Here is an 18,345-nt window from a genome sequence, read left to right as displayed (position 1 = left end):
ACTGCCAGAAGAGCATTGTCTAATGCTTAAAAAACTAAACACCCTTGTCGGAGAAACCATAGATGAGAGGTCATTTTAAGTATCTAACAAAAAAAATCCAGAAACTTAGTCTGGACTCCAGTCAAAGACTACCCCAGTCAATTCAGCTATGAATATGTATTTTTCAATTTCAGTTGTGTCATCAAAATTAGGAGGAGTCTGATCCTTACTCTTGACAGGCCCAGCTCACAGTAACTGGCTTGATTTATCCTAGAGCGCTTCTAGGTTTCAGACAGATCTACTCAAGAACTAGTGATGAAAAAATTAGGATACGAGCAGAGCAAGGTGATTTGAGGCTTCTAACAAACTGTCACTGATTTAGAGAAACATTCTCTTTGTCTTATTCCTCTGAGATTTCAATAACCTCTACAGTCAGTTTTTTTGCACAGCAGTTAAAAAGATGAAACTGAAGCAGACAAGAATCTCTCCTCAGGGAATGAAGTAAAGCATCTTCCTTCCTGTTGATTTAAGACAGATCTGACAACGGCTCTTACTGAAGACAAGTGCTGAACTGGAAGAAGAAAAGTAAACCTATTTTGAGTTCCATCTGAAGTCTTATGAGTGTACCACACAGCACTATGCTGGACAATTTTGTGTAGTATAAATCGACCTTCTTACCTAATTCAGTAACCCAAAAAAGGTCAACCTGCAAAACTGTGTAATACAGCAAGTACAGTTTAACAGGATACAGTCCACACTACTTCTTAATGCCGACATAAGCAGTATCTCCACAAAGTTTTAAAGCAGTTCTACTCACTATAAATCTTCTATTCATTATGTGCCCATATACAGGATAATACATAGTTACAATATTTTTTAAACTAACCTCGTTTGAGGTACTCTTATTGCTTTCTTCTAAAAACTGTTGCAGGGTGACAACTTCACTTCCAGGAGAACTGGTTTTGATCTGTTTTCCACGACAACCCAGTGTTTCAGGTGTTCTTTGCTGGAGCACTGGACTGGACCTTGTATGACCTTTCAGATACTGAATAGGACTGCTGCTGCTGCTAGACCATGCCTCATGTTCATGGAGCAGACTAAATTCTCCGCTGCTGTGACTTTGCGGCCTGCTTTGACTGTTAACTGCACCTGCTTTTGGGGTAAATGGTATAAAAAGTATTCCATAAGAAAAATAAAGCTGTTAAACAGTATAACCTTACTCAAGTTTGGAACATTATCAGATTCAGTTAATTATAATTCTATTTAAAACACTAAAAATTCCAGTTGTTCTTTCTTTTCTCAAACTAAATGTATTATTAATACAATTGCACTCCCCTGACTTACCTCTTAAAGCTCTTTAAACACGGTGTGATAGCTTTTAAATAAAAAACTACCTTTCACTTATAATCTGGGCCTCCACCTGCATAATACTATAGTCCAAGAGCCTAAAGATAGGCCTGTGCTCTTGGCTGGAATACTACTAAGGAGTTTCACATTACATGAAATACAAAAGCTGGAATAGAAAGGAAATATTTTCTTCAGCATAGATCTTCAACAAGAACTATTTAGGAATGCTCCTTCTCCAACAGTTTCTGCCATTAATCCTAATTTATTAGAACTGTGGCCAGAAAGAACCATATGATATTAAATGCAAAATAAATTTCACACCACCAATTCTTTTTACTTTTTCAACAATTGTGAATGGCTTCAAAAATACTGATGAATAATAAAGATTTCCTACTTCATATTACTCCTAAGAAATCAAATTGAGTTTGAAGAAAGAGAAACTGTTTACAGCAGAAATTTCTAATACTGTATAGCTACTGGGGCAAGGAGTACCTCCAAGAATCTTTTAAAGGGAGCTATCAAAAAGAGAAAACAAACCAATAAAAATCTTAAGCTAGCATTCACCTTTAATTTTCCAAACAAACCTGTTTAATAAATGCAAACCATGAATATTAAATTAAGTCTTGAGTTGGCAGCATTCTAGTCTAATATGTACAACAGTCTCCAGCTAGAATGGCCATTATAATAAAATATATATGAAGCCTCTTAATATATGGAATTTAGAGAATACTGCTAAATGCAGGAACATTATTGCTCTTTTAAAAACACAATATAAAATTTTATAGGATGATATTACTATATGCCATTTTTTCTGGTTTCTGTTGGATACTATATAGCTTTACAACAGCAGTGCACATGTGGCAGGATGCTGGGACAAAAAAAATGGAGCAACTTCTCTGATAAATAAGTGATTTTAAAGTAATTTGAGGGGAATTCTTATTTTGTAACATCATTAACTGAGTTAGGTTTGGTTTAAAATACTCTGAAACATATACACTAATATCACCCTTTTAATATTTATTAAAACAGAAGTTCTACTAATACTTCTATCCTTTCCTAATTTGGGAAATTAAGGCTATAAAATGCTTAAAGAAAAACATGCTTTGGTGTGCTGTGGGAATTTCTGTGGTTTGGTTGTTGTTGGTTTTGCTTGGTTTTTGTTTGTTTGTTTGTTTGTTTGTAACCTATATAGATGATCTTACAGAGAAAATAATGGAAATGAATCGTGTCTGTAAATTCACCTACAGCATACCTTTGACTTCATGGAGTGAAGCATTGTTATTGCTATTGCTAGTGGATGTTCTGCCACTATCAAGGCTGGCTGGTCTGGAAGCTAAATGGAAAATTAGGAGACACCATGATGAACAAAATTGTAGCCAATCACACGGTACCTTTACATTCTGATCACAGAATGCTCAGAGGCAGGAATCATGCACTATTTCACAGGCTGAGCATGCCCATTGTCAACAAAGTGGTTTCTTACAGATCAGAAAGCGAAGGGATTTCCAGGCAATCCAAGAGGACACTTTAGAAAAGGGCACTACAGGAATAGTAAGGTACAAGGGAGAGGAAGAGAGAAATAGAGTGTATGTTTAGGTACTGACTGGTTAGTGGGAAACCAGGATTTGATAGATGAAAAGATGGGCATGCAGCAAGCTGCTCATGATTAGGTCACTTACAACAGATTTGACAAGGAATCTTGCACATTGTTGAAATGCCACGGACAGGAGGAGCAAGAGCATCTGCACAGATAATGTCCTGTACTCCTATCCAATACAAGGGAAATGCACTCTTACTATTTTCAAAAAATGCTTGTTGCTCATACTAATTTTAAGTATTTATAGGAGAGTTAAAACTTCACTTCTAAATAATCTATAGTAGTGTTCACTTCATAGCTTAGCTTGAAGGAACATGTAATGATTTTATGAAATACACTACATGACAAAGTTAGGTTTCACTGAACAGTAAACATTGAAAAATCAGGCCAGATTTGAATTTCATTTTTTTTAGGATTGAAATTACAACTTTTTATTTTACTATTAACTCCAAATATATTTCTAAAAGGGAAAATGTTTTGATCCTGTTCAGATGCACTTCATAGATACTTTCTACCAGAGATACAGAATATCTATCTGATGTAGTAGTTGAGAAAGAAAAGAATAATCTGAAGAAATGACAGCATACATTCAAGAGAGATGCAAATCACAGAAAACATGCTCATTTGTAATGACATCACTCACATTTTATTGCAAACTTTGTTAACATTCACATAACACATCCTTAATTCATTTAATTAAAGTTTACATCTTACCATGAACTCTCGATCCTGTACTAGAATCATCACTAATACCTTGTGGACTTACATCTTCAAAGGATGTAGTATCTACACACAGAGACATAAAAGAAGATGTAAAATAAAGTCAAATTAAAAGATTATTGAAATATTTATAATCTGTAAAATATACAGAAACATTTTGCAAACCAATCCATTTTCACTTATGTAACATTCTGTAGAAAAAATCCTGACGTATTTTATAGCTGTAGTTATTAAACCTATTCAGTATCAGCACTGCTACTCATTTACTAAGGTTGGTTTTTGCTGAAAAACATAAAAACAAATAAAACAAATATTTATATGAAATTGCTGCAAGAAGCTTCTACCTATACCTTTATTATTTAGCAACTGCTTGGATCTGAAGCCAGTGGAAGAGTTGACAGTTGCAAAGTTGATAGCTGTAGTAGAGAAGGCCATAGCTCCCAATTCTTTCCTCCTTTTACCCGTAGATATATCATCAGGACCCTCCAGATGCTCAGAACTACCTGTCCATTGTCCTCCTGCTAGGACCATGGACTGCACCAGGTCATTCATGGCTGGGATGCAAATGAAAGCAAATGATCAGCATGGTCAATGTATTGGCTTCTGGTCTTACTTTGTATTGCAAAACGTTTGACAGTTTTCTAAGCATTAAAGCACATTGAATACTAGAAGATATAAACACAAGGTCATCCATGTTATGACATGCAATCAGCTCAATGAATGAGAAGTGTTATAAGTCAGAGACTTTTTTCAGCTCAGTATGGTTCTTAAAACTGATTTTATTAGGTATAATCGCCATGCTTGCTCTGCAATGGTATGCAATATATATGTTATAAGCTTTGATATACTGTTGGCAATGATAAAATGGAATGAATAAGGATAAAATGGGCAAAGATGCTAATACGATATAATGTCAATAATGAAACGGGATCCTTGTACAGTGCAGGTTACTGCAGGGATACTGTATTTTACACAACAAATAAAAGGATCTGAAAAAGACGACATCTGATGATATTCACCTTTACTTCCACTCCTCATTACAAAATAAAATGAAATTAATCAATACAACATTTTGGTGACAACAACTGATGAACACTTGAAGAGTGACAGACCACCATACAGCCTTGCACTATTTTCTACACTTTCTTTAAACAAAAAATTACAGTGATTTCTTAACAAAAGGCTTATCAAATGTGTAATTTAGAACTATTTAGGTCAACACAGTGCACTGTAAATTTATATACACATAGAGACGTGTATATAGACAGCTATGTATACAAATATATGCAGTCACAATGCACTGAATATATATATATGTATGTGCGTGTGCTTGTGCATGTAAATGTGCGGGTACGTGGGTGCACAGGTGCACATATATAAAGTATTCAGTGCCAAAAAAAAAGAAAAGGAAAAAAAGCTCCAGCTCCTTGTACCATAGCAGGACTTGCACATTGCAAAAGAGGAGGAAAAATACAGCGCAGTCCAGGGAGAGGTTAGTGAAAAATTAGTAATGGAAGCCAGTGTAGCTATTTAAAAGAAGCTGAACTGTCATAAAGTCTTACACATGGAGCGACGGTAGAAGGCCTTCATTTTGTCTTTTTCCTTCGGTCTGTTCCTCAAAAAGGGCAGTCTTTTCAGTGCAACCACTTTTATGTCATAGCATGAGGAAAAACGGAAACAGGGAAATGAAAGAAAAAAAGGGAGAAGAACAGATGGAAGTTAAATGTTGAAACTAAGGACAGAAATGAATGTCTGAGTTTAAGCTATGTATGCTATGCTAAAAACTATCATTCTCATGCTACTGTGTGATAATGAAATATGAAGACTACACTGAAATATGAAAACTACACTATGAAAACTTTAATATACTCACAAATGCACCAAAAATAATGAAGAGTGTAACACAGTTTGAAAGTTCTAACTGCCAAGCTCTTGAAAAAATAAGTTAACTTCTTTGCAGATTATTATAGAAAATGATGATTATATACTTTCTGTATATATATTCCACTTACTGTGGAAAATAACATTTCTTGAACATAAAGAAAAATGTGAAGCAAAAAAATGAAAGCAACTCTTAAGTATAGCTTCTACCTTAAAATATGTTCACAACATTATTTTTTGAGATTAATAACTTCCATAATGTTTTGCCCTGCATCTCTACTAGGACACAATCTATTATCAGTCTTCATTTGTTACATATTGTGCTCATTAATAATTTTGGTCATCTACTGTCTTGTAGAAAAGGTCAATTTCATGGACTTTATGTTCAATCTACTGTTTGTGTGCAGTGATTTTAATATTTTAGTAAAAGAATCCACTTCAAATCTGTAATAAAAAAAATAAAATCAAGATTTATTGGCTGGAATGGTATACACCAAATTTTTTAGCTGAAAAGATACCAAAGATTTAAATTAAAAAAAAAAAGGCAAAAGAAATTCCAAATCCAAAGGTGTTGCTGTAACATTTTGGGAGCACTAAGAGAAAACTGAGATACAGAATATCAGAAAACAAGAGTTAAAATTACAAATGGTATTGAAAGACAGAAGAGGCAATAATCACAAGTTAATCTTGTCCTTAGATTCAGCTACTCCGCATTATTGACCGATTACTGGTAGACACCTGCATTTCAAAGCATCAGATAAATGTATCAGCTGACTGCCAAGCACACGGGAGCCACATGCAAACAACTGCATGTAAAGATCCAGAAAGAAATGCATCATGAAATTACTAAAACGTTCTCATTTATGCAGTTATGAAGAAAGCCATGCAGTCCAGGCTATCAGCCCAAGATCTGCTTGTTTTACCTCTCTGAAGTAACTTTTGGGACACAACACTTTGTCATTTGCCTTGGTTTACTGCTCAACCAGCAGCCTGTTATGCAGCAGTTTCTATGTTCTATGCAGTACACATATACATATGCATTTACAAGTGCACATGAACGGCCTTGAATGAGAAAGAAATCTCCCTCTCCATCTCATTACTCTGTGTTTGCACTTAAGAGTAAGAAGTTTACAATTCAATACAACTTCCAATGAATGCACGATTGCAAGAGTAACATTCTGCAACTGTGAAAACTTTTGTCTTGACCAGGGAGGGACAGCAAACACCCTCCTATGGCAGGTCCTTATCATGTGGAGTGGGGAGAAAAAAAAGGCTACACGTGCTACCTGTGTAAGGTAAAACTACACTAAGTACAATTTCACCTTCAAATTATTCATTAAGTAGGTAATACAGATATTTTTTAATATGTACAAATACTTGTAGGTACTTAAAAATAACCCCTTTCTTGGTTTAGTTTGGGTTTTTTCAGATCAATAAAGCATTCCTCTCTTGTACATCCTGAGGAAATAAGCCAAAACCAACATAAATACAGATGCTGACTTACTCAAAAAAAAGCAGAAAGGCTGCTAAACTTCCTGTACAGGAGACATGCATGTCGTCTATCTAGTGATATAGAAAAATACATAGCTTTGAATAGCTCCCTGCCAAAAGAATATGAGACACAGCATCAGATTACCTTTCTAGCAAGTAAATAACTAAACAGTTTTAACACTACTGGCAAACCAAAGAGGTAATTCTCTTCTATTCCTACTACTTTTTGTCATCATTGTAACTTCTATAATTCTTTATAGACAAGATAACGGATCCCTCTATAATCCTTTATAGACACAGATAACTAATCCCTCTTAATTAAAAATGTCCACCCTAATCTTATTAAAAAGTAACCAGAGGATGTTTAAGAATCTTATTCATTAACACAGATGACTTCCAAAAGGCCCAATTTATGGCTCTGAGCAACTCTACCAAACAGAAAACCTCACTGCAACCACTGATGTCCTGGAAATTGTGTCAAAACCTGTCCTTTGGTAACATGCAGCCTCCTTGAGAGACTACGTAAGTAATTACTGCATAGAATATGAATTGCAAAGAATTATGGAATGGCAGAGCAACAGCAGAAACAAACTGGACACCACAAAGTTTGGCTTCGGCAGCTTTAGCTCTTTGTACCTTTATTCCAACAGACTGTAAAAAGGGGATGACAGGACTATTTCGGTCTTAATAATCATCTACTCAAAAAACTCTATTATAATTCATTAACTTTTCTTTCTGTTTTCAGTATTCTGTGAGCATGTGCTTGCCTTCTGTGCTGAGAATGAATGATGAGTACTGCAGAACTCCTGCACTGATCAGGAAATCTCCTATTTTGCCATCCTCCTACCGTTTGGCAGAAGTACTCTGGGGAATTCTGTATGGAGAGTATTTAAATCTTCAAATTGTTTTGCTCATGCACACAAGGAAGTTTTAGGCAGACATCTTCTAAATGTTTTAGTAACAGAAAATGGAGCCCAATATACTACTTTTCCTTTCACTACGATACTACTTGTCTGCTACCACTACTACTAATTAAAGATGACAGGCTTACTAATAGCCTTAATTCCTTGAGACATTGTTAATAATCTGAAATGGCTGAAGCAGAAGGTCACGAAAGTAATCTGTTTTTCTCCACAGGGAAGAAAAAAAAAATCCACTTGCTCGCCTTGGGTTTTCTATGCAAAGGCTCAGAATGGTACCCCATTCACCTGAGAAAAAAGGCTCTGCACAAAGCAGACGTCAGATCTATGGCACTCATGTCGTTCAATCACTGAACAGAGACAGGAAAAGCAAAGGTGAAACTCTGCAGTCAGAGGAGCAGATGGTATCCACACTGCTTGTGAGATTTAACTTGTTCTACACACAGTAACAACCATGCAGGCATCCCCTCCTTTCCGGAGGACCTGTGCAATCAGGCATGGGCTTCAAGCACTCTATGAGACCTCAGGTGTCGTCTTCTCTGCTGTTGTCTTCTCTGCAGAACAGTGTAACCTGGTTTTTGCGCCAAGATCACCTATCTTTGTAAGTCAATAGCTCTCTTGAAAATATTTGCATGAGAAAGTGTCTTGTATTAGGAAAACAGTCTCCCTCATCACCCGCAAAAGAAGAAAATCCACAGATTTCATACAGCCAATCTATTTATCAGTAGTGGTAACAGCAGCATAATTAATTTTGCAATCAGTATCTCCTCTCACTTTCTCACACAGGGGATACAGGCCAGGAAACCTACACATCTCAAAGATCACCTTATGTCAGATACTTCGTCCTCTAGCTTCTGAGAACACCACTGATGTGTGCCAGTAACTGTAATTTGGGGAGCATAAGCTGCCTTCTCTTGCCTTCTGAAGGGCACACAGGACATTTCACCTCAGCAGTTCCCTCTGAAACATTCTCCATTCCCAGTCACAAGAGATCAGAGTGGAACAGAACCAGTCTCTTCCTGTATCCAAAACAGCCTTCAACCAGAGTGGAAAGCTACAATACCTCAGTATTTGCACAGCAGCCGGCAGCATACAGGTTTTCTATTTCTTGTAGCTTCCTTCAGTGGAAGCCACTACTGCCAAACCACTTCTTACAGAAAAGAAAGGAGCCTCAGTATCTTGATATTTAGGATTTACAGTAATTCTAAAAGCAGAAGAAACAGACTGCAGAAAGTGCGCCATTACTGGTACTTCTCACACTGAGATATTTTATTCCCTTGACTTTTTGAGACACAAACAGTTTCAGTAAGATTGTCAGCACTGAATTGGCATATAATTCATCCAAATTCTATCCAAAACTGTGGTTTCCATGGCGACATGTGTAATGGTGGATCCAGAATTAGACCATCCCTTCCAGTTTGTGGATAAATACACTGGGATTAAGGGAAACATGAACATGATCCATGGAGTAGAAAATTAATGAGGTCTGAACAACTTCAAACCTCTTTTGAGGATCAGCCACTGTAGCTTCAACCATGGCTCCACCAGGAGGGTAACTGCACACTACAAGGTCCCGAGTATCATGCAAAGAAAACTGTCACATGGAAGAGCTCTGCCAACATGGAATCGCTGACACAGATGCAGATGGATCTGAATCAAAGCATGCACACTCTTGATTCAAACTAACACACTTGCAAACACATCCAGTATAGCTTCAGTCACTCCTGAATTCCACAATGCTTCCAGTTTGCATGTAAAAGCAACAGTTGCTTTTTTAAAAATTCAAAAGTACCCGTTTTGAACCTTAACAGATCCTTACACTGAAAAATGCTAAGCTTCCCCAATTGACAAGTTAGCAATGAAAGTGATAAAGCGTACCCTTGAATTTACTATTTTCTTCAGTTATTAAAAAAATACTCACAAATCTGATATTAAGTTTCCCTGAAATAGTGGTTTTACACGTTCTTAATTTTGACTAAGCTTCTGCAATAAGCACAGAAGAAAAAATACATCATAATGGCTTTAATAATTTCTAATGCAGCAAATTCATAGCTGGCACAAAACCCAGAATACTGATCTGCTGTCTTTTGAAACCCATGACCTTTAATTTTAAATAAGTATTGCAAAGATTTTAAGTGAATGTTAATACACATGTATTCTGATGCTTTTACATGCACAGCCAAAATGCCTTCGGTGCATAATTACTGAATAGAATCATTACAGCCTGATAACTTGGCTCTAATATTATCTCTCAACTTGTGATAAATTGGGCAGTTCATGATTCATGCCAAAAGTGGATAACAAAAAAAAATCTAGATAACTACTCATGCTGCACATAATCAGGCCTTTTCTACTGCAGGCATCCTAAAATGATGCCTTTCAGGCTCTTTCAAGGTTAGCAAATAGTGTCTAGTATACTTGATCTATCCACACCCCTGTAACGCTCCTCAGTCTTCCTCTCGGCCACTTTAATCTTTAGTATCAGTAACAATTCACATCTTTTTAATAGGTTATGCCTCTACATTAGCTCTTCCTATTGCATATTCAAATATTAGCAGAACTCTTCATCACTGGTTTTGTGAGATGCTAGGGGAACGCCTTCAGACAGATGTTTTTAGCAACTAAAGGATGTTAGCACAGCCACAGCTTGGAAAGCACTTCCAAGACAAGGGGAAGGATTCATGCTGGGACAAGAGGGAGAAACAAACAAAGAAAATTACTAGTGGTGGCATCTGATAGTCTAGCCAAAACTCTGCTTGCCTTACCCAGTAACTCACCCTGCTTCATCTTACCCAAGTGCTGTGTATGTATTTTAACATTTACATTTACAGTCACAGTAATACTAAAAACTAGTTTCTGCCCCAAAAAATCGAGGAGTTTGTAAGAAGTCAGTAAAAATCTACCATTAATAAATGAATTCAGGCTTCGTTACTAAAGACTTTAAAAACTGTATTTAAAAATTCTCTAAAATATACAGCCTTTTCTGAGCACCTCTTAATTTTTAGTTGTATCAAAAGGACATTTAGCCAAGGATTATCAAAAGAAAAAAATGTTTTGCAGTACTCACTGCTACTCTTTTTGGTCCCCAAGGTCTGGCCATCTTCAAGAGAGTTTGAACCCACAGAGGAACTATCCTGACTGTCCTGGTGAGGCAGCTGAAGAAATCCTTCACTAGATTCTGAACGGGTAGGCGTAAGGGTCACCGACTTCAAACGCTCGCGATTAACATCCTTCTTTGATTTTATCAACTTCCTCATTTTCAGAGTAATCCAGTTGCCCCTTCTGTTATCAATAATACAGTACATTTATTGCATTTATAATACATCACTTATGCCTTCAGATTTTTCCTAATTTGTATGCAAGAACACGGACAAGATTCTGCTCCCCTGAAGTTTTAACAAAATTCTGATTTTCAGCTGGAACAGAATAGATATGACATGTTTTAGATTTGTGGTTATTTTTATATCGTGTTCATCAGTACCTTCTTGGTGGAGATGGTTCATAAAATTTATACTGATCCATTATCTTCTCCTCCAATTTCTCCTTCTGTCTCCTTAATTCATTTAGCTTGTCACTGTAAACAGAAATTAATGATAATGTATGCTTCAAAAATGTATATATAATGTGTGAACAGATATCCAAAGGTACATGCTACAATCTGAAAGCTGTCACTTTTCATGAAGAATTTTTATGTAACCCTTGTTTCTTATTGCAAAATCAAGAGATACAGCAAACAAGCAGTCTTAAGTTTAACATTATGGCATAAAATTGCAAAAAAATTCCATTCACCTTTAATACACAAGAGCACTTTCCCTTTTTAAATAACAACGTGCATTTAGGCTCTAACAGAATCATTTAGACAAGCACATTTGCTCATCTCTCAAATTCACTAAAAAAGTTTTCAGATTACAAACAAACCTAGGATCTTTGCTTGCAGTAGAATGAGGAATAAGTAACATTTTTATTCCTCATTTGCATCATCAGTAATGAGCACAGTTGCGCTGATCCTTTGGAACTAAAAATACAATGTTTGTAGTTTGAGTTATCTGCTTTTCACATATAATTTAAATTTTTATTCTAAAAAAGGAAAACATTTTGGAAGTAGCACACACGTTAAATTCTATATTAAAGAGAAGCTTTTTAAAAATATATAGTTATTAGCATAACTGTTCTAATCACAGTAATTTCACCATTTTAAAAACTCACATGTACTGCCTTTGCTCTACATGGAAGAGATCCTTGCTTTCCATATTCTGCTCAAGTAATGTTCTATTCTGTAGCATTAATGTCTGAATTTGATCTAGTAGATGTCTGTTTTCCTCCTCCAGATTTCCTTTAAGCTGGCTAAGCAGCTGTTAAAAATATATGAAATAGTACATGCATATAATATATGTGAGCATATTTTACACACAGATAATGAGATTATCATGAAAATTTAGGTCTACAAAGGATTCTGATAGTCAAATCAAACAGAAAACTCAACTAAATCATGACTCAACTGATAAAAATCTCTTAAATGCTTTAAGTAGCTTAAAACAGTTTACCTAACATGAGCACCAATTTTTGCATTGCCTGTGCAACAAATTAGTCTTCAGACCCACTTCATTATCCATAAACCAAATGGCTAATTCTCAAGCACTCCACGTGATTTTATCAATCTACAGATACACTTATATAAATATTACAATGATTATCAGTCATGAAAAATAGCAGAATTCTCACATACCTCACACTGATTATTTAGTTTTGTAGATGTAATGTCCAGTTGTTGGTACTGTTCTTTGAGCCTAGAAAACTCAGCTTCTAATCGTGTTTGTTCTAGTTTGGAATTGTTCAATAATGTTTTCAGATTCTTATGATCAGTTTGGAGAACTTCATTCTCTCTCAAGAGCTGGCTGTATGTATGAATAAGCCTGAAATTAAAGACACCATAAAAGAATACATGTAGACAGAAGGAAATGTATTCATGACCCACATTCCCTCTGAAGCATGAAATTTCCAGGGCTCTATACAGCTCCGTAGAACACATAACAATGTCTTAGGATCACATACTGTAGGTGAGTCATCTCGTAAGTCTAATTTTCTTAGGTATGCATTCTTAAGTCAAACACTACAGGTTCTACATATGTTTCAAAATAAAGCAGGATTTCTAAATGCAGACATCACAGCTAGTTTTAAGATGCCACTTTTCAAAACACAAGAATCTTACAAAGCAGCTAGAATTTCTTGCCAACAAAAACTGTAAGGAAATAGGAATGGTCCAAACTTTGGCAATCATGAAAGTTGTATATGTAGACTCTCAGGTCCCCTTTGTCCCTACAGGGCCATGCCACATCCTTTTCTAAAAACAACCTCCAGTTCCAACTAATCCTCCTCACACAACACCAAAGGTAGGATGCATTTACTTGTGAGCCTCTTTGCCAAGTGAACAAATCTTAATGCCTCTTCATGAAAGGAAAAGTATCATGCTATGTAAGTAATACTGTTAAACTCAACTGCTTTCAGCAAGCTATACTTCAGTCACAGGGGTCAGGCAGGGCTTTGGCACCCACTGCACTTCTACCTCAGTTATCTCGCCCCTTCAGCAACTCACGCAAAGTGGCTTGCTCCCTCTACACCTTACAGCCATACTGCGCAGTGCTTGGCATTCCCCAAGGTGCTATGTGAAATTCAGCATCCTCATGGTATATTAATTATTTTTTTGTGGGCTGTTTGTTTTTTGTTTGGTTGTCTTTTTGTTGTTTTTTTCCCCCCTCGATTAGTTTTTCTAAAATGATTGTATCACAGATCAACAGAGTGGAGCTGCTATAAGGTATGCATCATAAATGTCCCAAATTGCAACATTGGGTATTAAGAAATGTGAGAGGATGTAACACTTGTTCAGACTGTACTGACAAGTGCTCAGAGCTCTACTAATACATGTAGCAGATTTGTGCTTCACCTTTCATTTTCATCACGAAGTTTTTTATACTCTGCTGCTACAGTTTCATGTTTTTCACTTTGCTGCAGCATTTTCTCTTGTTCTGTCTTGAGTACTCTTTCCAATTCTTCCAGCTGCACTTTTTGTTTCAGCAACTGATTGTACCTGCAAACAAAATAAAATTTAAGGTTTTTTTCTGGAATGACAAGAGAATATGGAATTCTTTTGAAAAGGTGATCTTCCGAAGTTTGAAGATCTTAATGTTATATTTAAGCAATACTAATTTCATTCATACTAATTATGCAGTGTTTTTTGCTTTTTGCTCAGGAATCACAGCCTCTCATTTTACTTATGCATATCATACCTATCTTCTAAGTCCTTATGCTCAACCTCCAGATTTTTGTGTGCAGATTTAAGACTTCCATGTTTAGCAATCAGAGATTCATACTCGGAAGCTTGGCGTTCATGCAGCTGTTCCAACTTTTCATGATCTTTGAGAAGTGAATCATACAACGATTTCAGATCCTCACGCTCCTTGAGTACAGCTTCATTCTCATTTTCTAAAGCAGACTGCTGGATCAATAGTTGTGCGTTCTGATTCATAAGAGATGTGCTTTGAGAATTAAGGGTGGAATTTTCAACCTGCAGTCATAAACACGTGACAAAAGTTGCAAATTAATTTCATAGTCTGGATTATCTTGTCTATCTCCTCCTATTAAAAGTTTTCTTGAGTTTAACTCTTGGCATCTTAGCAACCCTCTAGTTATTCCATTACCTAACAACCTTTGAAGGGAACACTTTCCTATATTCCAACAGACAACTCCAATTCAGAATATTCCAGAATATTTTTATAGCAGTATTGCAAGAAAGCGCTTAAGCATATGCTTAAATTGACACGTGGGCGGGGGGGAAATCAAATTATTATTTACCATCAAATATCTGTTAAAGTGCTATCGAGATGAGAGGCACATTTTCCTCTCAGCACTGACAGCTCTAGTATCGAAGTATCTTAGAGAAACGGATCACCAGTGATCCTCTTATCACACAAGCCAAATCTGTGACATGACTAAAATATAAAGAACATTCATATTGATACACATTTTAAAAAAATCTTATACAGAATCTCTATTGTCACCATAAAAATCCTTGTTGTATCCACATATCCTTTACAATGTGACTTCAAAACAGTAGCATCCATTTAATAGAGAGAAAGGGGAATAAAATAATAGTACTTGGAAGGAACTACCCATACTCTTTTACTGAGGAACTGTCGTTCATGATTCTCTTCCAACAACAGTAACGTCAGTTATCACTTTATGAACGTGCTGTGAGATTTGGTGGAAAGTACTCTTCTTATAGAAGAGTACAGTTTCTCCAACAGTTATGCCAGAACAGTATTAATGCCCATTAATACATTAAAGCCTTCAACATCAGACACATTAAATAAGCGAACCAACGAACCAACAAAAACACTTTGTGTACTTCTGAAAGATGAATCTAATCTAATCCCCAGATAGCCTAAGTAATTGATGATACATAACATGCTTGTCAACTGACCTGTCTTAGGCTAGTTTTTCCTCTTTCCTATTGCTGTGGCTTAGGGTGAAAAACACAAACTACTGAAACTTCTAATACCCTCCGGGTATCTATTAACGGGAAAAAAATAATCTATCACTCCAGTGCACACTGTTACTAAGGAACAAATCCCTTTCTGTTGGAACTCAGCATTCTTTGTTACAGATGAGAAAGCTGAACCTTTCACTGGAAATGAAGTAATGTCTGATGGCATATGTATGCTGTGAAACTTCCTAGGCTGAATTCTGAGGTTGATTTAGTTCAGAATTCCCAGTTATCCTTTCAGGCATCCTTTCACTCGTATATTCCTTATCGGTATCAAAATAAATAGTAGAATTACAGAACAGTTTTGATATAGTCCACGTAAAACCAGCTTAGTTTGCACTTCAGATTTAGCCAACAGTTAATCACTCTTTATTTTCATGAACATATTTCACCTTTCATTTTGTTTTAGAGTTGTCTTGTACCTTGCCTGAAGCTATGTGCAAAATAGCTGAATTCTCAAGCAAGGACAACTCCTCCCTTTCTCAGTCTGTTAGGTCAGTCATCATTCAGTCATCCCCAACAACAAAAATTACATTGCTTGGTGAGGTTCTCCAAAAAAACAAAATAAAATGCTTTCTCCTCCCAACTCACTGCCTCAATACTTTTAAATATCTACAGTTAATGCACCCTCCCAGCTTTATCAGATAGGCAAGGCTTGTACTGTTGTGCAGTTAGTAAGGGAGAAAAGGAACTACACAGATATTCCTGGGTTTTTTTTACAAATTACTGAGAGTTCAGAATCCCAGAGATATATCCTCATCTGCTTAAAACAGCGTATTTCCATGCCCACATCCACGAATTTTTAACGACTAGACGAGACACAGTGTGCACACATATGTTCTGTTTTGCTCATAGGCTTCCCAGCCACAAAGCAGAGCACTGTGCACTGATTAGATTTCAGTGTGGTTGACAGAAAGTGCAACTGTGGTGTAACTGTGCTCTGCTTTCCACAAAGAGGCAGGATGACAACTTAAGGCATGCACAAAATGCATTACTTGTTTACTCATTTAAAGACTCGTTCACCTTTCCATCTACCTTTCATAATTTCTGACATTGTTTAATATTTCTGCTGAACTGTGGTCTTTGTATTCCCTCTTTAAGTAGTTTTGATTCTTAAGAGCTCCAAAAAGCATTAGATTTATTAACAAGTCTATTTCATTTATCAGAGAAAAAAACCAAAATATATGTATTTAATAACTCTGTTAAAGTATGAAGAACACCACCTTAATTTTGCCCATAAGAGCTGCGAGACTCTGCAGCAACCATTTTTGTAATTTCCATAGTCACACATTATCTTTTTTGCCTCTGAATTATCTGAAACCCATCTTCATATATTTATGTCGTTTTCTAAGTTTTTTTTCCCAAATCTGTGCTTACTAATAACTTGACTTTCCTCTTAGGTTTGGCTTTTACTTAAAAAAAACCCAACAAACCTCTATTTATAAAAATAGACAGAATACTAAATTTATTAGTCTCTTTGGATGCACTACTTTCCTGACCTAATTTAGAAGTAAAAAAGAAATTTAAAAAATATCTTAAAAGACTGGATAAGAGAATCTACTCTACTCTCAGGGATAAAGTCAAGAGTTTAAATTGGACAAACAGAAGGAATTAAAACCAACTTCTAGAAAAGTTATTATTCATCAGCAAAATATTTTTGAAAGCAAAATAGGAAAATACTACCTGCAGCTTGGCATTTTGAGTTTGTAAAGTTGTATTTTGTTCCTGTAGAGAAACAGTCTGTCTCTGAAGGGCAAGAATCTGAGCCTGCAGATTGCTATTCTGTGTCTCAAGTTGCTTTAATTGAGTCTTCAGTGCTTGTTTCTCTGCCTGCAGTGTAGCATTCTTTGAACATTAAAGAGAAATAAAATTTGAGTTCACAGCTGTTTACTGAACTTCAAGAAGAATAAAACTGTTTCTCCAAAACAAGCAAAGCAGCATGACTTTGCAGAGATTTACAGAGTGTATCAAAACTGTAAATCACCTTCTATAACAAAGTAACACACTGTATTATCATCACAGGTTAAGATTGAAGAAATGGGTAACTAATATTGCACCTAGGGAAAAATAGAAATCTCCATGATTCATACAAATAACCATTATATAAAAGGGATTTATAACATATCTGTGGATTCAAAAGGGCAAATTCAGGTTTCCACATTTCCTTTAAAATGCTGGTTATGTGCTCTACTGCATCTGCCAGTGCAGAGTCTAACTGCTTCATAAGGTATATTTAATTCACACTCAGCTTGCTATGTAAGCTAGGTGATAAACTGCGCACTTTCTTAACAATGCTCTCGTTTGTATTACTGGAACAGCTCACAGCAAATAATGAAAATCAGAATAGTATTAAAAACACATCTTACATTCCTTTCTACTTCGATTAATCTATCTTTAACTTTCAATAGTTCCCTAGTAGTTTCCTGATTTTCTTTCTCCCACTTATTGACAGACTGATTTTCTTCTCCACTTCTTGGAGGAGAATTCTGAACCATTCTTTCCTCCTCTTGTCTTTGCTTGAGAGCTTCATAGTTCTTTTTCACCTGAAATTATTTAGGAAAACTTACATTAGGTTTAGAATTTACCATTTTCTACATCCTAACTTGTTACATGACCATAGCACTTCTCAAAGAACAGACAGTGCAATCTGTATGTTACTGTATATGTAAATTTGCTTTCTGTATATGTTTGGGGAGATGATAAATATAAATATATATAAATAATTTATGGATACTGATACCTTAAACACAACAAACACTTGGGCTCAGTGTAATACTTGTCTAACAGAAAGAGACCTCTATTTTCTGTTTTATTTCACTGCTTTCAATGTATCCTCCCGACTTTACAACAAACTACAACAACCTAGAAAA

At 35.9% G+C, this 18,345-nt stretch overlaps 1 protein-coding gene across 2 annotated transcripts in view; it reads right to left on the bottom strand.

The window, feature by feature from the left end:
• Positions 1-18,345, bottom strand: part of CCDC88A (coiled-coil domain containing 88A) — a 75,566-nt gene that overhangs the window by 6,796 nt on the left and 50,425 nt on the right. For both annotated transcript variants that reach the window (XM_010186484.1, XM_010186485.1), the window contains exons 18-30: positions 17,842-18,018; positions 17,159-17,320; positions 14,220-14,497; positions 13,877-14,020; positions 12,662-12,848; positions 12,142-12,287; positions 11,417-11,509; positions 11,003-11,217; positions 5,206-5,289; positions 3,994-4,197; positions 3,638-3,709; positions 2,579-2,659; positions 866-1,131 (exon numbers count right to left, since the gene is read on the bottom strand). In XM_010186484.1, coding sequence (XP_010184786.1) covers positions 866-1,131; positions 2,579-2,659; positions 3,638-3,709; positions 3,994-4,197; positions 5,206-5,289; positions 11,003-11,217; positions 11,417-11,509; positions 12,142-12,287; positions 12,662-12,848; positions 13,877-14,020; positions 14,220-14,497; positions 17,159-17,320; positions 17,842-18,018 — 2,109 coding nt within the window. The remainder of the gene's footprint in view (positions 1-865; positions 1,132-2,578; positions 2,660-3,637; positions 3,710-3,993; positions 4,198-5,205; positions 5,290-11,002; positions 11,218-11,416; positions 11,510-12,141; positions 12,288-12,661; positions 12,849-13,876; positions 14,021-14,219; positions 14,498-17,158; positions 17,321-17,841; positions 18,019-18,345) is intronic.

This window comes from Mesitornis unicolor, unplaced genomic scaffold (genome assembly GCF_000695765.1).
Source record: "Mesitornis unicolor isolate BGI_N332 unplaced genomic scaffold, ASM69576v1 scaffold18936, whole genome shotgun sequence".
Lineage (NCBI taxonomy): Eukaryota > Metazoa > Chordata > Aves > Mesitornithiformes > Mesitornithidae > Mesitornis > Mesitornis unicolor.
Note: the sequence above shows the minus strand (reverse complement) of the source record. Positions and strands in the feature narration are given on the sequence as shown.